At 41.4% G+C, this 27,561-nt stretch overlaps 2 protein-coding genes and 1 long non-coding RNA gene across 4 annotated transcripts; 2 read left to right on the top strand and 1 right to left on the bottom strand.

Moving 5' to 3' along the window:
* The first annotated feature begins 5,640 nt into the window (after positions 1-5,640).
* On the top strand, positions 5,641-14,138 carry LOC109610652. The gene is made up of 2 exons (XR_003407240.1): positions 5,641-8,728; positions 11,302-14,138. It is a non-coding gene; the product is annotated as an uncharacterized LOC109610652 (long non-coding RNA).
* LOC105275319 (protein big brother) lies at positions 13,821-23,582 on the bottom strand. Of its 2 annotated transcripts, none has more exons than XM_011332086.3 (3): positions 23,142-23,582; positions 21,593-21,727; positions 13,821-15,504 (listed from the first exon to the last, which is right to left on the bottom strand). In XM_011332086.3, exons 1-3 carry the CDS (start codon positions 23,313-23,315, stop codon positions 15,088-15,090), a joined length of 726 nt encoding a protein of 241 aa, XP_011330388.1. In that variant the 5' UTR covers positions 23,316-23,582; the 3' UTR covers positions 13,821-15,087. The 2 variants fall into 2 exon arrangements, with proteins under 2 accessions (XP_011330388.1, XP_011330387.1); XM_011332085.3 differs by having other exon boundaries at positions 13,822-15,504; positions 21,593-21,784; positions 23,142-23,581.
* A 2,092-nt stretch (positions 23,583-25,674) lies between these two features.
* On the top strand, positions 25,675-27,523 carry LOC105275318. Its single transcript, XM_011332082.3, has 3 exons — positions 25,675-26,098; positions 26,647-26,725; positions 27,131-27,523. The coding sequence occupies exons 1-3, from the start codon at positions 25,989-25,991 to the stop codon at positions 27,356-27,358; spliced, it is 417 nt and encodes a 138-aa protein (XP_011330384.1). The 5' UTR covers positions 25,675-25,988; the 3' UTR covers positions 27,359-27,523.
* The last annotated feature ends 38 nt before the right edge of the window (positions 27,524-27,561 follow it).

Below are 27,561 nucleotides of genomic sequence, written 5' to 3'. Positions count from 1 at the left end.
GGAGAGAGAAAGAGCTCCGCTGCGCGACGGTCTGGAAAAAATCAGGGGGCCCACGTCGAAAGAGTTACCTGCCGGAAGACTCGTCTATTACGAGGCTCTTTCCTCCCGGTGGGTCGCACACGCATTCGCGCACGCGGAGAGATCTCTTTATGGTGCGGAAGCATCGACCGGTGAAATTTTTATTAATGTGCGCGAACACGCTCCACGGCAAGCCCCCCTTCTCAGCCTTTTCTTCTCGACCGCTCGATGCAAGCCTTTGGCGCAGACTGCTTTATCGAGATTCCTAACTGGAGATATTAATGAAGAGAGAGAGAGAGAGAGAAAGAAGAGGAAAGTGATTCTTCTGAAGCTGGTTGCTTCGATTTCGGTGATATTAAATTTCCCGAATGGTCTGGAAAACTTTTAAACACCTCAGAAGAAACTCTCGAAGGAGAGAATCTTTATATCGATGTATCGATATCGATGATGCGACTTCCATGATATTGATTTTTATTAATAAAACTTGCGCGCACTGCAAAGTTCAATGCGAAAATGATAGATTGCACGAAAAATAATATAAAATTAATCACGTCAGCAAGTGTGTTTACTTTAGAATACCAGAGATTCACTAATTCCCGAAATTCCGTGGGACAGATTCACGACGAAGGCTCTTCGATCGCGTTCGCGCTCGCCTAAAGTAGGCGTCCCCCTTTATAGGGGACGCGCCAAAATTCCGCGGGACAACGCTTTTATCGCGACGAGGAATCCAATTACTGCGGACGCAGGCGCCGCGACGTCCCCGGCGGCCATCGCGATGTAGCCATGGATACCAGGAGGAGATGAGGAGGAGACGTCGCCGTCGGTTGGCGATCGATACGATGCCAACGCCGTCGTCGTCGCCGACCTCGTCGCTCCGTAAAATTATTTTCCGTGAAATACAGCATTTTTTATTGTATCGGTATTTATGACATATTTTGCCACCCTTAACATATCCCTAAAACGCTCCGTTAATTAAATCACCAGGAACCAAAGCCAGAAATGGGAAAACAGCTCTTTTTTATAATTATAAAAAATTTTATAATTAGAAAATGCAAAAGCTACCCTTTTCCTTTTGACATTTCTTCTTCCGAAGTCGTGAAGATGAAGACGGTTAGTCGAATGAAGATCGAGGTGTCAATGATCTCGATGACAAAGAGGCGATGAGGCCCCGGAACCGGCAAAAGGGCATCCGGTCTCTTTCCGTTTTTCCCCGTTTTATAATCCGCGAGCGAAAGGGGTTCTCTCTCGGCCGGGCATTGTGCGACATAATTTACTGTCTGCAAACAGACGGGGCGCCGATGTAAAACATGCGCAAACACGCGTCCCCGGATTAATGCCGGCGCCGTCGCCGGTCGGATTCGCCGTTCTCTCGGTGTCGTTTTCGATTGAAACGCTCCCGGACGTGAGCATTATATCGGGATTTGTTCGGGGTTCGCGGTTCGCGTGGAAAGCGACTCAAGTTCGATTGAGTCGTATTACCCTCACGATCAGCGCCCCGCCTTTTCCCGAAGGTGGTGCAAGCTGGCCCAGGATTTCTCATCGTCACATTTATCTCGTTACGAATGTCACTGTATATCTTATATAAAATTTATTTCATAAGTAAAATATGAAAATAAACATAAAAGATAATATTAAAAATATAATAATGACTAATGGTTAATTTAAATTAAATAGCATACTGACGTAGTTTCTTCTTTTGGATGCATCATTATTTTCACTCGTTGATAGATTTCGCCAATGTGAAACTCATTCTCATCTACGGCCGAGATTCCGAGCTTTCTCACTGCATGTTCAAGGGGATATGAATATTTCCAGGCACGTGACACGTGTCCCTCTCATCGCGACGGAGTCAGGGGGTGGGCCGACCTTTGAGCACCACCGTTATTCTGGGCCTGGCGCCCTAAGCTCCCAGTAATTGCCGGCATCACGAGGGATCACGATCACAAATACTGATCGCGCACAGAATCGTCGCGACAACATTTAATTACACGTCACGTACGCGAGCATCTCTATTATAGTGCACGGGGGTGTCGCCGCTACCGATTGCTGGATATCCTCTCTGCTCCGGAGATCTCTAGTTGAAACTGCTGAGAGGAACGCTAACGACTCCAACGTCAACGTGTGCGTAGTCACGAACACACATTACTAAATCTGAAATGTGTGTTAGAGAAATCTCTAAAATATTTAAAAATACATAAATATTTTAGAAAACATATCTTGAAAGGAATATAAAAATATAAATTCCTGAAATTTATGTGAATTTGTATTAGTCATGAATGAACATTTTGACTAATACAAATAGTAATGATGATAATCATGATAAATAATCTGCAAAAGTCCATTTTACATAGTAATCCAAATTATATCAATTACATCGATTATGTGAGAGATTTCTACTAGCGGCAGAAATGAATTTCGCGTCATTTTCTTTTCTTTCTGCACGATCGCATCTCTTGCTGCCATATTAATGGGGATGCCGGCATAATGCAAGCGGATAGCACGTAATTACGGCGTATCGGACGTCTCTCTCCGCCAGATGCGACGGGTTCCAATCGAGCGCACCGAATAAAAACGCGGGCGATAGCCTCGGTAGCGATTGAACCGATTCGGCCGTCAATCAAAGTCGAAAGTCGAAAAGCCGACGTTGGAGCTCTCTCGACGACAGACGGATGGACGCGGACAGGCGGGTCCGACAGCTCAGGTAAATCGGTGTATCGCGTTACGAGGGTCTCCCCCGAAACCGGGGGACCGTTGATCGGCCGGCGCAAAAGTCGACAAAATACACCATAAATAGCATACATTTTCACTTAGTCCCCCGTGTGACTTACGTTTGCATGCTCTTCTTTGCGGACATTTTCCGCTCGCTTGTTTGTTCGAAGAGATAAAAGATATCTAGCTCTAAAGTTTTAATACAGTTAATTTTCATTTGCGCAATCATCAAAAGAATTATCAAACAGTCGCGTAAATTTCAAATCAAGTAATTATATATGTAAGTAATACCTCTTTCCTCTCTTCTTTCGTAATTTTCTAAACTTTCTAAAATTTCTCTCTCTAAACTTTCGTGAACTTTACGAATTTTTCTGATTCTATTCACCTGGCTGTACCGTACTTGAAAGGCATGTCGCCGCAGTAAATTTGCACCAGTCAACGTTCGCGGAGGCGCGTTTCGTGAAACGCACTGGACGAACGTCGGCGAGGCATCTCTCGCGCGCGATTGTCTCTGCGGTTTTTCGCCAGCCGCAAAATAAGGCACCGCCGCGGTATTCCGACCACATCCCGCCGATTTTATTCCGCCTGCGTTGCACGCCGAGGCCGTAAAACGTGATCGCCGTCGTAACGTAAGCGCGACGCGCCAAGCGAAGGGGAGGATCGGGGTCTTACGGAGAAGAAAATTATTCCTTGCATCTTCCGGCGCTTCTCACTTAAGAGAAGCTTAAATTGCGTGTACAAGTGTACAGCAAGTACACAACACAACATACAAACACGCAAGTTAGAATGCATGACACATTTTGTTAATCCAGAATTCGAATTTTGGATGGTAGAATCGAGTCGAGGGTGCAACTAAAAAACGTCGAAGCTATTCGGAAGCTATCGGTGTCGCGTCAACGTCGAGATAGGAGGCAATCGCAAGGATCCTGCGATTTGCATATCGCAACGTCACGACCCTTTACGCCGGCGGCGACGACGAAAGGAACATCTGCATTATAAAGAACGCTGCGCAAAGTGGATTACGGTAATGGATCACGCGCGATTGATCGGATTAGATTACAGCGATCTGTCGCGACGATATCGTGATCGGTGAACGGGCTCAGTCGGTGCGAAACGACATACGTCTCGCGATGCGATTGCTGACCGATTGATCTTCTGATCCGGCATTACGCAATTATCCCGATAGGCACGTGACTTTAATTTCTCATTTAATTTCATGCGGAAGCTGCTCAATAATGAACCATTTCGATTGTTAATATAATTGGAGATAATCCTCTAAATATTTTTTTAGACATCAATATTCGATATTCAATAAAATAAAATATGTATGGGAAAAGTAATTCTCATGCAATTTCTCGCTCTGATTGCTTCTATTTTTTTTCGCGCAAATGGTTCGATTTCGTTTTACGATTCTCGAGAAGGCGTAGAGAGGGTGTATCGTTTGCCAAAAGGCGCGCCCCGCACCTTGCGAAGGGCGGCGCAACGCCATACGAATCTAATTGGCGCTAATTTCGCGGACCTGCTCTCTTCTGTGTAGCGTACAAATGCAAACAGAAATACGGGATACGCTCCATCACTCGCACAATATTGACCCTACCGGCTGGAACGACAGGAAAGAACGCGGGGGCCACAATGGCGCGCGCCACCCCCGCAAACGAACTGCCAAAGCGTCCCATTCATCCGTATGCCCGTGGAGGCATTGACAGCCGGTCATTAGGACTGAAAACGAGACCGAGAACGAATGTGCCGCATGTACATTTCATATGTACGAGTGTGCTTTAGTGGCGATCGACCCGATGCAATAGCGATTCCCGAAGTTCTGCAAATAATACAATTTTAATGTGAAACAGAGAAAACGTGAGAACGTAATTAGAATTCAATGCGAATTTATTCTCTATACAAATATGTAATATGAGAATACCAATTTTTTCATCTAAAAGATTTGGCTGTTCAAACTGTTTCTAAAATCATCTAAACTCATAAATTATGCAAAGAATTCTAAAATTATAATTTTGTAATACACAAATCTATAAAGATTTGACCCTAGATTAAATTGCAGTGTTAAATATAGTTGATATAATTAAATCCGAGAAGTTCAGTATAATTTATCGCGACTCTTCGTTACGTTTTGTAGAAAAACGTGGCATTCGCGGCACTTGCATGATCTTCTGCCGTCGCAGAGATCGCGATTCGGAGATTTCGCGGAGGATAGACCTAACAGGGCACTCGGCCCTTTAATCTCGGGGTCAGGGCAGGAAATTAAAAACTGAATAGCCGGGAAGGTCCCTTGCAGTACACCGCCTCGTGCCTTCGATATTGCGTGCCGAGCGATATTCTCGATGTGCACACACGCACGGCTGTGTACCATTGTGTCGTGACGTTGATTTGACGTAATTGGCACCAGGAAGGAGCCGAGCGGGACAGCAATGATTGGGATAAGCCGGAATAAGCCGGGATAAGCCCGGCGTGGATTTTCTAGGAGGGGCACGAGAATCTCTCTCTCTCTCTTTTCTTGATGTATTTTTTTTCGACGCGCCACCGTTACTTTACGGGACAAATTCATCCCCTGATCCCCGACGAGTCACTTAATCAATACATACGTTGCGTTGAGCAGTAAATTGATACGCAATTCGAAAAATTGGTTGTCGCACTTTGGCCGCGTCGAATCCTAACGATCAATTTGTGGCGATCAATAGCAGAGAACTCTAGGCAATATAAAAAATAATGATATCAACAACTCAGAACTGCTCGGAAAAAGAAAAAATTTCTAAGGGCTAGAACTTTCTCATTTCTGAGTTTGTAGTATTTTTAATAGCAGAGAACTCTAGGCAATATGCCAAATAACAATATAAATAGCACAGAACTCCTCGGAAAAGAAAAAATTTTAATGGCTAGAACTTTTTCATTTGTTGTTTTTTGTTTGTTGCGCGCGCCTGTGTTGTACTAGTGTATATAAAACCAAGATATTGTCGAGAAATTTTCTAAATAATGTATTTTTCTGTAATAATTATAATAACATCTAATTACTTAACAAAAGAGGGAAAGGTTAAATTCATCTGTTACATTCCTATAACATAAAAATATATTTATAATAGTATTTATACTTACTATCCACACAGTTCCATATTGACTTTTCGAGAAGATAAAATTGAACGTCTTCGATATTCTTTGGCTGTATTTCTTTTAATGCAACTTCCCATTATGCTCGAGCGCTAGAGAATGCGATTCAATGAACCTTTATTTTCCCAGTTCCTTCCCTATTTGCATTTCATCATTCGGAGGGATGTTGGGCAAACCTGCTCGGACTCCGGAGAATGCCCGTTCGTCACGCGTCTGAAATGCGCGGATTCCGCTTTGTGCATGCACGTACGTGCGTTAAGGACAACGAGTGGTTTTCGCTGTAATGCGAACGCCAAACACTCAGACACACATCCCGGGTTCGTGAGAGCGAACACCTGAGTATGCGAGCGAGAGCTCGCTCAAACACCCTATACGATCAGGGTTGCCCTGGCTTGGAGGACTAGTCGCAAAATACGATCATCTTTCGCCTTCTTATCACACATGTGTATATTTTCTGCATTTAAAGCTATTTTGCCTAGCATCTTTTATATTAAAGCCTTTTATATTAAAGCTCTCTTCATTAATTATCGATCAAGCTAGCTCCAATTAGCGCAGACGATGTATGCGGCGTCGTCCTTTTCTATCGCTGAAAGGGCGCGTGTGATTTCACGGGTCTTCGTCGTGGCAAAGGGCGCTCATATAATTCGCGCATCTGCGGCGCTAGGGAAGAGCGTAAAATTTAAATAAATGTCCGTCGGCGAGCCGTGCCAGATACGGCGAATTAAGTGACATGCTAATCACGTCTAGCGATATACGCGCGAATGAATAATCGGTTGTATCCCCTTCCTCTTTCTTTGCATCAGGGAAACCTGTTTTCGAAGCGCACTACACCTTGCACGATCATAAATCGTAGCAATTTTTACAATTACCGTTATTTATTCTATATATTACTCACACTGAATTTCTGTTTAAATAAAAATTAGAAAGGAAACCCGTTGTGGACGGCTGAAATGACAGATCGTCGTAGTATGAATTATATAATAATCAAAACATGTTTTTGATATTGTTAAGATTATCTTTAAGTCACTGTTAAGAACAAAATAAAACGTTTGAAAGCATTGAGATAATATATAGCAAGCGGTTAATATCGAGCTATATTACAGACATCGATAGCAGTTAAAGGATTAAAAACATTTCCATGATGTTTTCTAATTATAATGGTTTCCAAGATCTTTCTATCTTGAATCGACAGGCCTATAGACAAGCTTATAGATCGTGTCGGAATGCAATCGATATCGATCCAATTGGTGCGCAATCGTGCAGAAAGCTGGCCTTTGCGTTCGAGGGTGGCCGAGCTTTTCTCCACGATGACACGTAACGCCCAAAACGTGTCACCTGGTCATGTTCGGTAACGCAAAAGGGTTGAGCAGTCGGTCGGAAAAATTCGCCTTTACGACTAACGCTCGCGCCCCTCGATTATGCCCGCGCGAGTTCATCGAGAGGAAGAATCGATTTTTCCACACGAAGCGTGACCGATCTCGATTTTTTTCGGGAACAAACGTTTCAGTCCGCAGACCGAATCGCGGGCTCTTCTGAACTTTTACTTCAACCCTTTGTCGAGTGACTAAGGAGTCCTTTATCCATTATAATATAACGGTAAGTTGTTGATTTAATTCTTTTCCATAATTTCGTAACGAAATTTCTTACTTACATTATAAGTTTACTTTTATCGAGGCAGTACCAAATGCTATTATAATTATTTGAATTACATATTATTATTTAAATATATTAAAAATCGTTTATTGCGATAATCACTTATAAATCGCTAACTGTCGGATTCAATAATTATTATTTCGATAAGTATTTTTATTATTTAACTCTTTTCTCATGTATATACACATACATAAAAAACTTACTTTTAAGAGTCAACATCCAGATGATAATAACGGATCTCTTAACGGATGTATTCGCATCCATTCTGTTCTCGTTGCTCGTTCCCGTTAATGGGGCCGGTTTTTACTCGCGAACTGTAAAAAAAGGATGCGCATCATTGTTCGTTCTACCTGATTGTGCCTGGGAAACAACAAATCTATCGGCTTCCCATGGCGAGATGATGAAAACGTCCAAATGCAAAAAATGAAAAAAGTAATGCAATAATTCAAACAACTATTATAATTATGTACATAAAATAATTAGCAACAAATGCTGCTTAACGGAAGCAAAATTATAATTAATCTATTGTTTAAGAAGAAAATATTCTCAATTACTAATAATATAGAGCGGATCTACGAAGCAATTCAATTTCACCCTCAACTCATTTTGTTCACCTGTCTGGCATTTCACCCTGCTTCGTTCCTCCTTTTTCAACACGTGTTACACATGTCGCGCGGCGATTTCCATTCGCGCGTATTCAAATTTGCGCACGATCCCGCCCCCGTTAAATGCAAAACAAAACGTGCGGGCTGCTTCGGGCGTGCAGGCCGCGAAAAACCATAAATCACGATAAAGGGCGCACGTGCACCCTCTCTCGCGCGCAAAACCGACTAGGAAAACTATTAACACCCTGCAACGCGCCAACAGCGCAGAGACAAGGGATTAAAGTAACCAGATATGCGATCCAAATGAGTTTTGCATGTGTTACCGAGGAAGGCCGAACTCCATATCACAATTTAAAAAATAACCCTTTTTTCTCTGCTTCGTATTATCATTAAATTTCCATCATTTTGGAACATTTAACGAGTGAATTATAATATAATTATATTTCATGATCATAATATAAAATACACACGATCTTGTATCAATTTTTATAGTGCAATTACACATGGCATTCTGTTATTCCATTAAAGGAGAAAGAAGAGCCTAGCGTAAGAGGATACGCTGATCCTGAAAGCACCTGCGGGCCTGACGGAATAACTCATGGAAATGGAGGCTCGACAATTAGGTAATAAATAGTTGGAACACCCAGTCAGCGGGCCAGCCACCCCCCGTGCTCACCCCATCTTCGCGCGTTTCGCTACGTCGTGTGCTCGTTGAAATCGACAGGGGAGTGAATTAATAAAACGACCCTCGGCTGTGTATGTATGTGAGTGTGTAATGTTCCGTGAATGTGTTTGTACGCCCCGCCAGCGAGACCCGCCGCACAGATGTGCCCCTCCGCGCAGGGCGCGTTTCTTTTATTTTATTGCCGAGGGTTAATGGAATAGTTTGCATGCCCTGAACAATCAACGCGCCGGAATATTACATTCCTCCTTCGTCAATCCTCCCTGGTCGGGACCACCATCGATCTAGGGAAACGAGAAAGGGCAACGTGTGAGGAACTGATAAACTGTCCGTGATTTTTCAGCGAATAACTAATCATCCCACGTGTCCGCGGGGGTGAATGCACTCTTCACGCAATTATCTTCTTGTCGCATTCAAACTCGCCGTTAAATTTCCCGTCAACAAATGAGAAGTCTTTAACTAAAAAAAAATGGTTTTGTCAAAGAGAAAGCTAACGCGATCGTGTTCATTAAATGTAATGCAGTGTCGGTACAATGCGCGCGACGACAGTTTTTTTCCCTTGTAACTCGAGTCCAGGGTGCAGGAACGGCACAATACACCGGGTAGAAAAAAAGGTCTCGTCACCTAGCCGGCACCGCGTGAGATCGCAGATTCGAAAATCTCGGCTGCCATTAATCGTTCCTTCGTAGCGGCGTCCCTTGTTCCCGCGATGACACGCGTAAATCTGTCGCTAAACGATTCCTTTAACCCGCGAGCGAGTGTTCGTCCATGCGAGTCTGAACCACCCTTCAAATCGAGGTATCGCGAGCATTAATCCTTGGCTTTATAAATGAGAGTCTCCATGCAACAGTATGATTTAATTTATTTTTTAAAAATTGCATTTATAAATCCTTCAATGGCTTTTGTTTCTTAAAAATTCTTCACAAATTTCCATTCATAACATTAAGACATTAAATGAATATAATAATTAATTATCAAATTCACGCGTGTTTCAAGTTTTCGAAGCGATTACATTTTTATCCTTCGAGAGTAGCACAAACTCTTGGAGGTCCTTATTAAAACGATACACCGGGGCCCGCGATAGGGCCTCGCGTCGTAGGGCCCGCATAAGAGCGCGCGCGGCGAATCGCACCAGCGACAGTAATGCCGCATTGAGCGGAGGCGGTCGTCTGTAAAACGCATTTAACTTGTTGGTACACAGAGCTCGACGAGCCCTGGCACCCTGGCATTGTGCGTGCGTGCGAACGCAGTCGCGTGCAAGTGCGTGCGAAGTGCGCGTTGACAATTATCGAGATTTCAGAAGTTACTTTTCCAAAGTCGCTGAACATCAATCAGCAAAGAGTCACGATGAATTTGCAGTACTTATAAAAGTCTCAGAACTACTCGGAAAAAGAAAAAATTTCTAAGAGGTAGAACTTTTTCATTTGCGTGTTTAAAGGATTTTCAATAGTCGAGGCCTCTAGGCAATATGCCAACTAACAATATAAATATCACAGAATCCCTCGGAAAAGAAAAATCTTTTAAGCTCGATAACTTTTTCACTTCTAAATCTAAAGGATTTGCAATAGTCGAGAAATCTTGGCAATATGCCAATTAACAATACTTATATTTATATTGTAAAAAATAGGATGAGATTAAATGTAGAAAATGAAAAGAAATTGTTATGATGAGCGGCCGATGTGAAGCGCACATCGATTTGCACATCAGCTTACGTCTCGATTCTCCATCAATCGATTAAAGCCGATTAAAATCGAAAAAATCGTATTGCCTCGCAGATGCAGTTTATTCTCTTCTGTTTGCGCTGTTTTCTACCGTTTGATGCGAGTTAATAGGAACTACTCGCATAATCTGCGACCTGCGTTGTATCATTAGAGAATTACGGATCATCGGGCGTGTTCTTCACGTGGAGGCTGCGCTCCTGTGACCTCCCTCTCTCTATCTATTCGCCGGCAAAGAGATCAAATTCCACTCGAAGTCCCCCTCATGAGCTCTTCTCGAAGGCGATCCTTCAGAATTCGACAATGAGACCGAGTCGTGGAGTGGAGAGGAAACAGAGTCGGCAGCAGATGTTGCCCTCCATTCTCAACTTGTTCTGTCAAAACATGGACGACGTTTATAGGTGGTATACGTTTATAGAAAACGACGCGAGAAAGAAAGAGAGGAGAGCGCGAACAATGAAAAGAGGAGAGCTCAAGTGTCTCCTTCGCGCTGAGAGACGTAATTTATCGAGCGACGCGTGCTTCTCCACTCCCTAAAGCGAGAGGAATTAGATTCGTTGTATTACGAGGAACGGTTCACGATATTCATCATCTTTTCCGTATCCATCCAATGTTTTTAGACAGACGTTTAGTTTGTTTAATCCTCAATCGTCAATCCAAAATTAGTAGTCTCAATTTTGCTAAATTCAACCATAGAGTTCGATGCAAAACTGTCATATGTAAGCTTAATTATTTTCCAACTAAATGAATTAAAGTAATAAATTTTTTATCTCACTGTTTCGTTATTTAATTTCAGAGTAAATCGTCTCGTGAAAGATACATCAGCTTCCGAATTCCTGGATCAAGACGACATATTCGATTATTACAGTTCGATGGACAGGCCGATCGGTGTCGCCGTAATTTATCGTCGAGAGCGCGACCGTGTGCCCCCCATTATGCAAAATCACAACAACAACGCTGCGTCCACTCGAGAGAAACGGCCGGCATCTCTCATCGGGCCCACGAAAAGGTCCCGGGAAGGGCGAGAGAGTCATCAATTACGATTGGAAATAAATCGAAGGCAGATGCGACGATCGCCCGCAGGGCCCATCGCGACGGGTGACCGATTTCTCGCCCCTCGCAACCCCCCGCAGACAATACGACTGTTTTCGGCAAATACAAAACGATACACGAACCTGCACGCGATCGTCACCCTCGCGAATGCGCGAGCTTCTCGATTTGTCCCCGTTTTATCGCGACGCCCTCGGGGCAACGACACGACTATATAATCTCGAGCACTTTCAAAAAAGCACTGTGTCCTAATTAATTAATCTCTACACGGTTGATTTATCCAACAATTCATCGAGAAGCCTGTTTCCGACACGTGTTTCCGAGTTCACGCTACATTAATTGCAAGGAGACGGCTGAATTATCAGCCGAGCCTTATCTGGCGAGCGTGGTTCCTGTGTCGTTACTTCGACAGCTTAATAAAGAATAATCGGTCATTCGGTGTTAGTTAAATAACGAGGTACTTGATAGAGCTCTTTTATCGGTAGACCACAGGAAGCTGATAGTAGGCCTAACGATAAAAATTCTTCGCGAAGCCCTGCGAGACGTGAGAATGTCGCCGGTTTAATGCGTTAAGCTCTGTCGCTAAAGTACTGATTTATCTAATGACAATGAAAAGCTATGTCTCAAAAAGAATCCTTTTTAAGAATGTTATAATTATATTAAAAATATCAAATATGCATTTGCGGGATGTATAATATAATTTTTCAATCAATACATATCATTCGTTGAATTATTCTTGATTTTATAAATGTTCTAAATTTTCTTTTCCTCGATTTTCTAACTTTCCGTCAGTTCAGTTTAATGCAAATATATTCATTATCAATTTCGTTCTTATCCTTTCTTCATCTTCGATCGAAATCATTCGTCTTTCGTATCGTATAATTGTGAACGGTTGCACCCTTTCCAGGGTCACTCGATACAAACGAGTTGTCGTCGTCATCGTCATCCTCGCTGAAGGTCCCCAGAGCTCCTTCGTAGGGCTTCTTATAAGAATTCCTTCGCGCCGAACGCGCACGTTATCGTGTTACGAGTTTCGCGCGATTCCTGCGTCTCGTTTTCTCTCGTCGGACCGGTTACTCCTCCTTAAATCGTCTCGATACTCGCCCTCTGAACTTCGTGTGCGAGATCGCATATCGTTTAAAACAATAAAGCCGATTCCCCGACGGGGGGATGGCAGATCCGATTTGCCGGGATCAGGATAATGCTCCTGAATTGCGCCACGCTTCGACGCCCACGGCGTTGCTCCTGCGAGGAAGGGAACCCGTCACGTTGCGCAAATACGCGCAGGATTAAGGTACATTAGCTGTAATAGCAATGATCGTCTCCTGCGCTTCAATCGTGTTTCAATCTAATCGTCGTGAGCGTCCAATAGTCACAAATCGCTTTTATCAAATTGAATTACGTCCAAGATAAGTTATCACATTTTTAAACATCTTCTGTGTCAAAAGTTCATCTCCGATATTCTCAAAGAAATAATATTTTGGTATACTGTGTTTCTTTGGATTATATTGTCTTCCTTCTTAAATTACAAAATTAGGACTTTTTAGGATCTTAATTTAGAATTTTTAAATAATACTGTGTGCCAAATCGTTGTCGAGAATAACTCAGGATTACAACTTGGCTTGCCAGAAAATCAGAATGTACGAATAGAATAGATATTAGGATCGTTTCATTCATGATCATTATGTTCGTAGGTAGTTCACGCTTCGATGATAAGATCAACAATGATTTCGCTTTCTGGGGATTGGATCGTTTCATCGGGATTCCCAAAATTCTTGGTCACACTTCGAGTGGGCTCGTTGGATTTCCTTCGTGAAGGAGAAGGACGCGAGATGATTAATAGCATCTACCATCGTTTTCACTCTTGCGAACATCGTGCCTTCCTTCAAGGTTCAGGGCGATCCTCCTCGCGTGACTCAAAGCCTTCCAAAAATGATACAAAGGCGTGCTCGTTTCACGTCACAGTAGCTACCGTAGTTCACAATACAACGACAGGATAATGGACACGCAGGGAAAGTGTTCCGTCACTTTTTCACGGGTCATTGGCTGACAGAGCGAATTGGAGAAGCGTTTGTCGTTCCTTGTAAAAGCAGGAACTTTTCGATAACTGCTCATAAATATAATATTTCTCAAAACTTTATTCGTGAATCAAACATTATGTTGTCTCTCGTAAGAGATCTTGGTGAAATATTCATCTGTGTAACAGTGTCAAACAAAAACAAATGTAGGAATAAATAAAGTGGTCATTAAATAATTAAGTCTCTCCTTAAAAATGTTGGTATTATTTGCGTTAATTATAATACATATCACGAATTCCTATATCACTGGAAACATTAGAATTAACGTTATCACTTCGTGTCGCTTAATATGATAAAATATAATAGATGGAATAATATCTATCGATACGATCGGAACATATTAATAAATTGTGCGCCGTATAATGACAATATGTTCTCTACAGTTGCACAAGATATTTCGCTGTGGCGCAGGGGAAGGACGAAACAAGCAGAAAATCCATCGCAAATGATACTTTTAATCTAGAAATTCTTTACAAATATGTACAATGTAACGAAAGAGTTATTTTACGACAATCACGCATTAAACTTAAAAATAAAATGCAGTGGACGCAACGACCCATCAGTGACTCATCATACTCGCTAACCAAATGCTGAGAATCGCCGTGATTCATGCATTTCATCAATGACGCGCCGCCGTTCGTTACGTAATCATCATCGTGATGCCGCTGTGACTCTGCTTGCGATTTATATGCGAGGATCACGAAAGGAGACGCGGCGATCTTGAGTCTTGTCGATTAAAAGATTAACAAGGAAATTAAATGAGGAAAATTATTATTCAATTTAAAAAAATATTTAATATAAATCGTATAAAGTAAAATCAAATCGTATAAAGCTGAATTAAATAGCATGGACATGCTAATCGTATTCATTTTAAAAATGTTCAAAAATGCCATATAAAAATAATTTAAAAAATATTAAATATTGTAAAATATAAAATATTCTTCATAAAAAGACACAAAACAGCCGCGTTTTCTGATGCACGCAACGACCTGTTCTACAACGTTTACCGTCGTAAGTCAACGACGTTATCATTGTTTCACGGAACGAACGAATTAAAAAATTACATTAAATTTACGTTATTAGCATGTAATGTCCATATGATAACGGCTGCGCATTAATTTTCAAGTAATCGCGTTGATGCATCAGATTTATTACTAACAAATTTTATTACCGCGATAAATTAATTCGTTGAATTTCTTTCAGTTTGTGAAATTTGAGAAATATGTTAGATTTAAAGAATAGTCTGTGTCATCTTTAACTAAAGATATGCTTACTCGTACGCAACTCCAAATTCCATCTCCAGATTGCCTGCGGTCATCACGTCGACGTGCGTACGATGAAACATACTGAAAAGAAACGCGAATTCAGGACATACACAGGAAGTGAGTTTGATCGCGCATCACGGCGGCATTTCTTCGTAAGCGAATGGAGCTATGTTAGAACTGGCAAGTGCTTCAGTAAGCACGCAGTCGGACTTCCATTTCGGGATCCTGACGGTGTGGCAGATGAGGCTCGATGCCGGTCGCCGTGGCGCCAGTGACCCCCGCGCCCACGTGCCGGCTATGGTGGCCGTGATGGTGGTGATGGTGACTGGTGGCGTGATGCGTGTCGTGATGGTAGTGATGGTTCAAATGGGGCGGTTGTCCCACCGCTGTTGCGGCCGGACCACTACGGTACACCCGTTGTTTCTCTTCGAACTCGCGCAACCTTTGGTTGTAGCGTTCAATCTGCTCGCGAAGCAGCGTATCCTCTTCAGTAGCGTGCTCCTCGTCGTACTCGAGACACCCGACACCATCCAGTCGATCCAGGTCGATCCAACCGCGCCACCTCACGCATACGCCGTTCATGATCAGATGTGAGCGCAGATGCACCTGAAAACAGAACATTTCGCACAAATGAAATCTTTTCTCTGTTTTCCCTCTACGACCTATGCGTTGATTCGTGTTGCTTTACGTACGTGAGATTGGTTGCTTCGAGGGTTGCAAAGAGAGTCTTGATGGAAAATTAGGATGCAATGAGATGTTGGATCTTGATGGAAAATCGGGATACGACGAGACAGGTCTTGATTGGAACACTCGGTGACGTTAGAATGATGATCAGATAATGTTGGAATATTCTGATGTGATAGCGTGTTGGAGAACGATGGATGGAGAACGGGTTGAGATTTTGGCTCAATCCGAGCATTGAAAAGATTGCAAATGAGATTTCACGTCGTGCATGTCTTTCATTGAACTCGTGGAAACATTGGATTAAGATAGGATCGAGATTATGATGAGAACATTGCATAACAGTCAACTTTTCAATAATGTAATCCTATTTATAACTGGTAAACTTCAGTATTTCTCGCTAATAAAAATGATATTAAAATTTACGTCATTGCTTTTGTCTCAACCAAACAGCAATGCTGACGCATCGTTCCTTTCTTAGATTTATACGCCGGAGAAAATCACAGAGACGCGTCATTTTCTCTTGAAACTGTTATCGGTCGGCTCTCTCTCTCTCTCTCTCTCTCTCTCTCTCTCTCTCTAATCTCTCGATTACAACAACTTCTCGTAGTCTTCCTTTTTTCGAAATTCGTGGCGTGGACTACACAGGTCCATTACAAGTCACGACCCGCAAGTCTCAATCATATCCCCCGTTTTCCCCCGTTCCCACCCTCTCTTGTCCGACAACGGCGAACACGCGCCTCTTATTTCCGAAGAACGATTACGCAGATTGGAAGGTACGAGCCTTCGCGGTCCATCTCGGGATGGAAGGAGAGATGAGATTGAGAGAACGAGAGGCTGTGGGGCCGCCCCTGCGTGCCCGTCCCTCTCGTAAGAAATCAATTACGAGCAGAACCAACTTTCGCTTGCGCAATCCTTGTCGTAAAATCCCGCCGCGTGCAGCGGGCTATCATCTCCCGCGTATCTTGGCTCGTTGCAATCTTTATAGGAGATTAGAAAATCGTGCTAACCGGTCGGCTAAGCGTGAAGTATCTTAAAGATTGTCCATGACGAAATTACTGCAGCAGTTCCACTTAACGTATCGTTGTGCGTTTGATTATAAATGTCCTTCTTAGTTTAATGCTCTCTCGTTTAAGCGTACACCTGTATAATATGTAATAATAATCAAAAATTTGTCATGATTGTTTCGACGAATTTTCTTTGTTTTTTTAAAGTTAAAAATAATGTTTGATAACTACGTAATAATATAGAATTACGAATAATATTTACTCAAAATAGCTTGAAATTCACTTACCATATAAAAAAGTAAATCATAAATTTAAAAAGTGCACTAAATTATAGAACTGCTAAAATTGGTTTCTTGTTCTAAAATCATCTCTGTAATTTATCACTGCATTATTTTCTCAATTTTATTTACGACTACTAATTGATCTCCGAGAGAATTGCCGGCCGGTGTTTTCCGAGGAAAGTCTAATGAGCGGCTCTCGAAATGCTAGAGATGAACGATTACCGGGTTCTGCGCCGGCGGTGCAACACGGTGTTATTTTATTTTCTGGCAAACGACCCGACTTCCGGTCCCGCCACCGAGCCCAGATATTATTACGAGGTCAAGAACGCTCGGGGAAAACCAGTCGAGGCTGCGTTTCGTGATGTTGATGTAACGAACGGCGACACACAATCAACACTGTGAATTACTTAAAAATGATCGCTTTGTCTATGCTATTTTCAATTTTCTGGCTCCAAGAATTTGTAACATACAATTTAATATTTATGTAACAATCGATGCTCCTTAATATTTCTTTATAAAACGAATAAATACGTATTTCATCAAGCTCTTTCAGAAAAGTTGGACAAATGTTAAAATAAGATCTCAAATTGATTGAAAACGTTCGAGTTTTACGTTGTGCTGGAGTGTCCAATTTTTTTAACGATGCAACGTATTGGCGAGACTCCGTTTGTAATGCAATTAGTTCGGTATAAGACTCGCGTGTAAACGAACGCCCCACCGACAGGGGAAAATTGACGTTACATCTCGTTACATTCTCTTGCGTCGCAGCTTACAGCTGTGCTCGTCGACAATGCGCCGCAGGACGCATTTTTATGCAATAATAATCGAGCCGCGGGGTGCGACAACGCGGGGTGGCAGGGCTTTAAACGTTTCGATAATCGAATCGCTCGCGGCCTTTGCCCTCGAAGGGCTCCGATTGAGATTTCGACCTTCCGAAAAGTTTGTACCTCTTCTACTGTGTATCGTCGTATCATTAAAACGAATAACGTAACGTTTTACCTTAGTTCGCAGGAAAAAACTAATCGATCGAATAAAAACGCGAGCAGAAACTTGTTTGCAATTTGCCATTACAATCAGTTTCTTTAGACGAGGAGAAGATCTTTATCGATATTTTATCGCGAGGCAATAAAAGCGAACGGAAAGTCCCGCTTTCGCGCAATTCCATACATATTAATATGCTTCCAGCTATAAGGAGACGCGAAATTACTATAGGCTCGATCTTACGCGGAGTGCATATTAACATAAGTATGAAACGCAGCGGGAAAACACGTCGAGTATTTCGACACACGATTATATTCACGACACACATATGTGTCCTTCTCGTTTCCTTATATGTTTCCTGGTAGAAGCATGGCAAGTTGTCTCGGCGATCCTTATCAATGTAGAATCACGACATTACAAATCTCTTCTCTTTCAAATGTAATATTAAATATTTATAATATTAAAATGACATTAAATAAATACTGGAATCTCACGATAATAATATATAATTACAATAATATATACAATATGCGCAATGTATCCACGACATCGCGAGACGAATCGCCGGGACATGTACATTCCGGGCGACGAGACTCGCAAAAAGAGGAAGTCGTCGGCCAGAAGAGCGAGTCGACGTCGTCATTAGTCATCGTCGTCGCCTTCCTCGTTCTCACGAGGAAAGAACAGTAGGATAACATTTGTTTCTCTCACCGCTCCTTCCGTCTCTCCGTGCACGAGGCGTGACTGCCATTATCGTCGCATAATAGCCGACTATATTTAAACTGTAACGCGCGCGGCGCAACCCTTTCTGATTTGCATCGGCGAGCGAAAAAAGTAGAGAGATAAAAAAAGGGAAATAGGAAAAAGGCGAGTAAGCGCCGCGAGGAAAGGGGTGAAAAGTCGGCGGCAAGGGCGAGCGGGCGGGCGAAGGACTCCTAAATGCCACGGGACAAACGACCGGCTATTTCGATCGGCCCTTTTGTTTTTCGATGGGCGTCACCGCCGGCGCCTTTTTGCGCCGGGTCCACTACGCTGGCACCCTGTACATGCTCCGGAACATTCGTCAACGATATTTCGACCGAATAAACAACGGCGGGCGAAGGGCACGCAGGGTCATCATGGCCGCATCGTCCTTTGTCTCTCCCCGAGGTCCGGTCCTGCACGTTTAATTTTTAACGACGCCAGAGGGATGCGCGCGGCGATCCAGTTCCTGAACTATAAATTTTGTGATTTCTAAGGGAGCCATGAGCGGACGCGGAAGGGGACGTGCGATCGTTACATGTCACGTTGTAATTCTATGGAAGGCACAAAAGTTCTCGAACAATTATCGCATAAGTTCTCCATAATTATAATTTATAAATATAATTCATATCATAATTTAAAAAATTACGTGTTTTGTTCTGGGATTAAAATCAAAGTTTTGATATTTTTAATAAGATTCTTTTTTGTAATCTGATGCTAAAATGCTGCATCGATGATGCATCCGCTTTACCAGCTCGCGAATCTATCACTTGAAGGGTTGGAGGTCTCGTCATTACTGGGCACCGCACGCGCTCTTTATCGCGCGCTCTATCTCGATCGCGCGAATCTCTCCCTTAATTATTGCGTCGCGCAACGGGGCACGTAGGGGCACAATGCACGCGGACACGTGTGGTCGCGCGCCACTCTTTATTCCTTCGCTCATTGTCGATTAAAACAAAAGGAGGCCGCGGGTCGTCCCGTAAACAACGCGCCACGCTCCGCTCGCAGAATCTAATGAATCGTTTCCGATCCATTTCGTCTCTCGTTCGCGAAAGGAAGCTGAATATGAGAGCTGCAAGTACCAAAAGTGGCCCGGGGAAAATTTTGAAATAGGAAATAACAATAATTCGAAAAGAGACGTGATTCAAAAATATGAAATAACTAATAAAGTATTTAGAACATTATCATCATTATTATCATCATGTTTAGAGAAAAAATATATAAAATAAATATTTTTAAAGATGATACGTGATAAAAATTAATTTAATTTACTGAAGAGAATATTGCGAAAATTCAAGTTTATAAAAAATTGAGTTTTCTTGGCAACGTTTTACTTCTTTTAAATTACTTAAAGGAATAATTTAAGGAAAAAATACTTTTGTAATATGAACCTCAACAATCTGGAAAAGCACAAGAAGGGCAGTATACTAGGACTTTCATTGCCCTTCGCAAGTGACGGGAGATTTACGAGCCATTATACACCGGATAACTGGCGGAGCGGTCTCGAAGCATCTGGCGGAGATCGTTTGACGGATTTCGAGAGAGCGCTAATTGCCGCTGATACCTACTAATAGGAATGCGGCTTTTACTTTCTCAATGTTCACAGTCTGGCGAAGTGATGCGAAAGGACACCGATGTTGCAGGACATGCGAAACGGAAACGCGACGTTTATTTTATATTTTCACCCGTAATTCGTCGCGATATTTATATTAGCTAGTATATTGTGTTATATTACACTCATATACAAAAATATAGAGTGAATACAATAAATAACGATATATTATATCCCAAAATATAAGGAACGGATTCCTTGTAATTAAGATCAAGTTTTCCTCAGATTTAGAAAATCCTGATTAAAGAAAATACGTGCGAATGGTTATTAAATAATGCGCGATCGAAAATTTAATTTGCTTTCTTGCAAATTAAATAAAGAAACAGAATATAAGTGAAAAAGAGTATATATAAAGAAATACAGAAGGGAAGATTCTCGCAAAGGGGTCAAAGCGCGCACACTGCGTGCAAAATGGCGTCGCGACGACGCCGCTATCGATCGCGATGGCGACGCCGAGAGGCGTCGGCCGCGGCGCCGGCGTATGAGATTTGAGCCGTCGGCGAGTCGGAAGAAGAGGAACGCCATAGCGCTCACAGTTTTAAAATAAAATGCTAAAAGTAAATACTTTTCCAACACTTTGCATTCGTTAACTTTAATCATTAATATTTTTCGATTTGCGTCATGTTCAGCCCTTCGAAAATTCCTATTGCGCAACATTTAAACCTTATCAAATTGTTGCTTTCAATAGTCAAACGGCAAATTTGCTCGCTTGGACCGAAGATAAATTGGTTTAACTCATGGTGGTTCAAACAGGAATAGATCCCCCGCAGAGAGAGGCCCGGAATTTCCTGAAAACCGGATGCGGGGGTGACATGCCGACGGCATTGTCCAAGAAGTGCCAGTAGACCAACCAATGCCAAATTGCGGACACACACGTGGAAAATAAACGTTGTTAGGGCCAGACCATACCTAGCGGACCCCAATTTGCTGTCTGATACGGTCCAATTATGATTGCTTCGTTGAAAAAGCGCTAGTTCCCGAATTTATACGGTCGTCCAACTTTCACGTTGAAACGAGCTAACAAAGATCACGGTAATTCTACGCACGCACGATTTTCCACGACTTTGCAATATTCATAAATTTGCGACAAGAGTTCTTTTAATTTCTGAAATTGCATTTTGAGAAAAAAAATAAGACTTTACTTATTTCCACGTAAAGTTCTAAATTAGCAGTTTTTTTTACGAATCTCTTCTTCGTAATCTTCCCGCGTTGTAAATTCCATTTCATTCATTAATTTAGTTTAATTTTGTGTAAATGTAAGGGAGAGAAAAAGAAGGGATGGCAAGAGATTTAAGCTCTTAAACCGGATAATGAGGATCATTTGTGGTTCACTGTGATGAGTAGAGAAGATTTATAACGATCACGATTGACAAAAGAAAGGTGTAACTTACCTTGCCGTGTTCCTTGTCAAAGTCGCAATCGCATGGGTCGACGGAGTAGTTCCCGGATGCGCTACCGAAAACCAGCTGAAGGTTGGTGCCAGTCGCAGCAAATGCGATCTCAGTATGGCCCTCTCGACAACCATTCTGAAATCGTACTTGCCGTTCATCAAGCGGCCGGTCTCTGTATCCTGTGTATCTCACCTGCAAAAGGAAAAAAACAAATTGTACTTTCACCATCAATGTATGTACAAAGACTTATATAATACATAGAAGATAACAAACAGGGAAATTTTCCAGTATTAAGGCATCAAAGTATTTTAAGTAATATATAAATTTTAACGCTTCTTATATTTCGTTTCTACATAATTCTCTAGATTTTGTGTTAATATCCTTCGAGAGCAGGCGGTTTTATATGAATAAAATGTGCTTTGAAAAGCGCTATCTTCGGTATCAACTACTCTATCGTAAACGTCGTAATGCTGGAGTAGATTTAGTGTGAGGATTCTTTTCTTAACGATAAAGTCATTAGTATCGTTATTTTTTAACAATTTTATAATAAATAGAATAAAATTTATCATTTTTGGATAACTGCATTTAAACGATACAATAGCAGCAATCATTGTCATAGGATCACGGGATTCTCGACTATCTTGAATTTAAAACTTTTTCCATGATTCCCTTTCTCTCTCTCCTCCCCCAAACTTCCAGATTCGCAGAAGTACCATTATTAAAAGTCGAAACGGATGTAGAATATTAATTCGTCGCTCCAGAGTGATTCGAAGGCTACACAAATTCGAAGAAGAAACGACATTCCTATGGCATGATATTTCGGGTCAGCGCAACAACTCTGAGGAATGTTTTACTATCACTTTAAAATTTCTCACTACGTATTGCGCCACGTAAGTCGAGACACATTTCTCACAGTGTCCAATAAGATAATTAGCAAAAAGCGGTAAAAAAAAGAAACTGATGACAATGTAACCATTCATTATAATTAATTGATAGAGTCATTGCGGTATTACACGAACGTAAGAATGAGTATAATGAATATCGCATGGGATTCTCTAGAAAATCATCATTTTTTCTGATTATTTCCGTCGCATTACTAGAAATAAATATTGGATTTTATAATAAGTAATTTCGGATTTTCCAATATATAAACGAATTTACCAAATCAAAGCATTGATTAAAATAATCAACTAGGAGATAATGTAGACATTAGAAATAAAGCCGATTGCATTTGAAGGAGCTGGGTAACGTGAATTCGCTCGGATTAAATTACCACAAAATTGCTACAAAATTATAGGATCCGATAAATCGCGTAGATCTGAAAATTATTATAATTCCACGAGATCGTCGACTATCAAATTCTCCTGATGACCGAAAAGTTCCAAGAAAATACAAATATTTGCCAGCAAGACCTGTTTTGCTGCGATCTCGAGCTTGACATTCATACACTGATATCCAAGGAAATCAAACAACCAACGAAAATTTTGATCTAATATAAATAATAGATCATCGAGACATTTTTCACGCTTGAAACTTGAGCTTCTCTCACCTCACTCTCGCGGCTCAATCGCCTGAAAAGCTCTTCGCTCTCGAACTTGGCCTTCTGATCAGGAACAACACGTGGCATCTTGAACACCAACCGGGGTGGTCGTGGCTGTTCATACAACCCTATCCCATCGAACGGCAGCACACCGACGCCGTGCTCGCTCATAGCATGCATCATTCTGACAATTGCAGATTATCCGAATTTCTTTCCTATCCTCCGTTTTCTATCCGAAAACGAAGACACCTGTCCGTCACGTGGACGACACTACTGTTCACCACTGTACTCGCGGATTACACGAGATCGATTGTCTCGAGAGAGGAAGATCGCTCCTCGAGAAAATCTCGCCTGAACAGGAATCTTCCTCGGATCTTTCACTCGCGACAACTAACCGTGCAGTGTCACGTCTCAGTGGAGACTGAAGCTCGAAAAACGTGCGGAGCCCCCCTATACGGATGCCTGAAAACCTGGACACGCCTCCGGACCGCCCCTCCATTCTGCCGCTCTCCCCCTTGCCGGTGAATCACGGGCTTCCACGGTGGCCGATCAGCCAGCCAGCCGGCCTGGTTCTTGATTCAACCCTCCGAAGCTGGTACCCGAAGCGACGAGAGATTGCACGCCCAAGGGTGAAAGCTCGTCCGACAAGCTGATTTTATAAATGGAGACGAGAAAAAAGGCTTCGTGCATTTGGATTCAGCGCGTCTCTTATTTTTCTGCAATCTCGACTAAAATCGACGAAATGAGTGGAAAAAAGAGAAATCATACGAGATCCTTAATAAAAGACGCGAACAAAAAGCGTCTCGGATATTCAATGATACTTCATGAATTTTCGGGAACGTCCATTCACGATAAATGTGCAAAAAATGATTATATATATTTTTCATCTCTTTTTGTTATTTATTTGAGTCTCTAACGATTTCCTTGAAAAAAGGAAACTTAAGGAAATTAGAAACTTTTATTATTTTCAGGAATTTTCGGGTGTTTTGATAGTTTTGTGCGGAAAGGTCAAACCTCCCATTTAGCCATTAGGTTCACCGTGTCCCATTCGAAAACAGCCATAAAATCATTTGGACACAAGAATCTTGAACAAAGGTATACAGAGTAGTGTCATCGATAATAATAACGGTATATCAGTATATGTGAGGATTAGTCGGCACGGTGTCCTTCGACATAGAGAAGCACAGAACGTACGTGCAGAATGAGGCGAAGGGTACCCATCTATTTCGGCCCGGAGATCCCTATTTAGGTAGTGTAACGCATGTATCCCCTCGAGGGCAGAGATCTTCATCGAGTCTCTCTTTCTCGAGTGGTGGTGCTCATCCGTTTGAGAGGATCATTGTCGAGGATCCCCGCGCGATTAAGATCAACGATCAACGGCCTAACGCGCCGGCGAGCGCGCGATTCATATCCTTACCAGCCACGAATACTTGCACACACATTTATAACCCCCCCCCTTTGGCCCTTTTTATGTCGCGACTCTTCTCTGACGCTGAGCATCAACGATTGTACGCGTACAACATCAATTATTTGCCATTAATTTTGCCGTTCTGTCATTTTCCTCGCGATTAACACGTGATGTCAATAAATCTTAACGTTCTGACGTTCTAAATAAATAAATATGTTTCCTTGTATTGTAAAACTAGAAAACCGATGAAGCGATCAGCGAAATTAAACTATATAATTCACAGTTTACTAATTGTAATTATTCTTTATAGCAGAACACGTTTTATCGACTTTTTCAGTTCACGAAAAGTCGCGCAATAAAAAAGAAAATACCAAAGAATAACTAAAAAGTTGAGAAACTACAAAAAGTATTTTTTTTGTTGTAAATAGTACGACAAATTCTCGACCATTAAATTACGCAGTTTTCTAAATCTTTTCATTCTTTCAGGTAGTAATTCTATGCCTTGCTTTATGGCTTTTTTGAAAACAAGACAAGACAAGAATCCCTACTTTCTCTTTTACGTCGTAAAAAGAAGAATTTCGTCGTTTTTCCGTTGCAAGTAATGTGGTACAGTGTGCACAAAATAGACATTCAAAATATTATATAATAATAATTATTATTCCACTCTTAAAAAAGCCGTGTTAAATCAAATCGAAATCATTGTTGCCTCTTTTCCGCGACGCTGATTAGTTATCTCGATTCGCGTTGTGCGTTATGTTCAGTTTAGATTACCATCGCGCGTCTGTCTTCGCGTGGAGGTTAACAATTTGGTAGAGTGTGATAATTGTGCATATAATAAATAATAGATGAATATTATTATTCGAAAACATTATTAATATTGAAAAATAAAATAGCGCGCGCCTGTGTTGTACTCTGGTAACAATGTAAATATCCCAGAACTCCTCGGAAAAAGAAAAAAATTTTAATAGCTAGAACTTTTTCATTTATTGTTTTAACAAATTTTAAATCATCGAGAACTCTAGGCAATATGCCAAATAACAATATAAATAGCACAGAACTCCTCGGAAAAAGAAAAAAATTTTAATGGTTAGAACTTTTTCATTTATTGATTTAACGAATTTTAAATCATCGAGAACTCTAGGCAATATGTCAAATAACAATATAAATAGCACAGAACTAATCGGAAAAAGAACAAAATATAGATCTTTTCGAACAAAAATACGCAAATCTTTTGCATGAATATCTTTCACATGAATATCAAGCGTAGCAAAAGGAATTTCACGCGCGCGTCCCGATCGAGCAGAGCAAATCTCCGCCTCTCGTCGCGCACTATTGGTCCAGCAGTCTCGCCAATCGCAGCTTCCTAGAAGGACTACTCTACTCGAAGGGAGGAAGTGCACGCATTATGCACACGTGCGCACGTGCGTGCGTATAACGCATTGTTGAATATGTGTATAAAACGTTGCTCGAGCAAGAAGAGCAAAGAACATGGCTTAATGCGGATTCGTTTTCCTATGTCGTCTCGAGAGATTAACTCTTCATTCATTTTGCAGATAGTGTATGTGTAATATGTACACATTGCAAGAATATTCATAAAATATTTTCTCCCGTATCTCGTATTTCCACCCAAAAGAGAATATCATATCTTTCAGGAATATTATCTCTTCTTTTATTCTTAGTTCTAAAACTCTCTGATTTCAAAAAATCAAAATTATTCTAGATTTATTTATTTCTACCTGGAATTACAATATTAAAAACTTGATCCATATTGGAAAAGTTACTTGGAAGACTTTTTCAACATACTGACATTTACCTATAACTCCATCATTATTATGTAAAATAACTTTATTAGTTTTATAATTTAATAAGTGTAATGTCTTTCTCTCTCTCTCTCTCTCTCTCTCAAGTCTGACAATTGATGTTGTTCGGATATTTTCAATTGCAGAAATTATATTCGGTTGACTCTTCGCGCCAGATTTTCTGCGTGTCGAAAAGCGACGGAGATCAATATCGTGACGCGTCGCGAACGTCTCCGTTGCCAGAGAAACTTGTAATTCAGGCTATATCGTGTAAACACGCGCAAAACTCATGCGATCAAATATGCAGGATGTCGACCCGACGAGAGATACGAAGCGAGGATGAATCTTCCTGGCGACGCAGAGCGTACGAGCATCATCGTTCTCGAGTGAGTACTCGTAAATTATAAATTTAGTTTTTGATGTAATTGCGATTAATATTTTATCGCTCAATTTTTTTTCGTCAGAAAGCTCTAAAAATTTAGCGGAAGCTTAATGTTCGTAATGCTTAATATTTCGTAAGAGTAAAGGAAATCTTGTCACTTATAGTTATATTTTTTTATAGAAAATTAAAGTATGTCAAATTTATATAAATATATATAAATATATATAAAAGATTTAAAAATATATATTAAAAAGAAAATAATTGTACTAGACAATTTTATGACATGAGAGTTGGGTCAACACTTGTTCAACTAGTTAAGTACTATTTTCTATAGAATGGTCATGTTCGTCACGCTCTGCAATGCCGTGTTAGGGTATATTTCACAGTGATTACCTCGTTTTGCCCACAGGTGAAGACGGCCAGGCCAGCAGTGGATGTACACCCTCCACAGGGCAGACCTCACGTGTTATTCAATGCGAAGAGGTCGCAGCTGGAGCGCGAACGGCAGACGCGAATTCTCAGGGATAATTTCATCCTGCTGAAGAAGCTCCGAGAAATCATGCACCGGAAGCAACGGATTGCGGAGGACACCCAGCGGGTCCGGTGGCAGGAATCTAGATGCGTGAGGACTCGTTAGAAGGATCTGACATTGATGGGATATCTTCGCGATTTTACAGCACTCGTGTGATTTATATTCGTATATTAAACTGAAACTTTCTCCGGTAATTCATGCGTAAAAAATGGAAAACTATCATATAACATAACACATAGCATAAAATATACTTGTCTGTGTTTTATTTAACCTTTGATATCAAGATTATTTATTTTTATGATTTTCAA

The sequence above is a fragment of the Ooceraea biroi genome, chromosome 11, assembly GCF_003672135.1.
Source record: "Ooceraea biroi isolate clonal line C1 chromosome 11, Obir_v5.4, whole genome shotgun sequence".
NCBI lineage: Eukaryota > Metazoa > Arthropoda > Insecta > Hymenoptera > Formicidae > Ooceraea > Ooceraea biroi.
The sequence above is the reverse complement of the archived record's forward strand: the minus strand, read 5'-3'. Positions and strand labels throughout refer to the sequence as shown.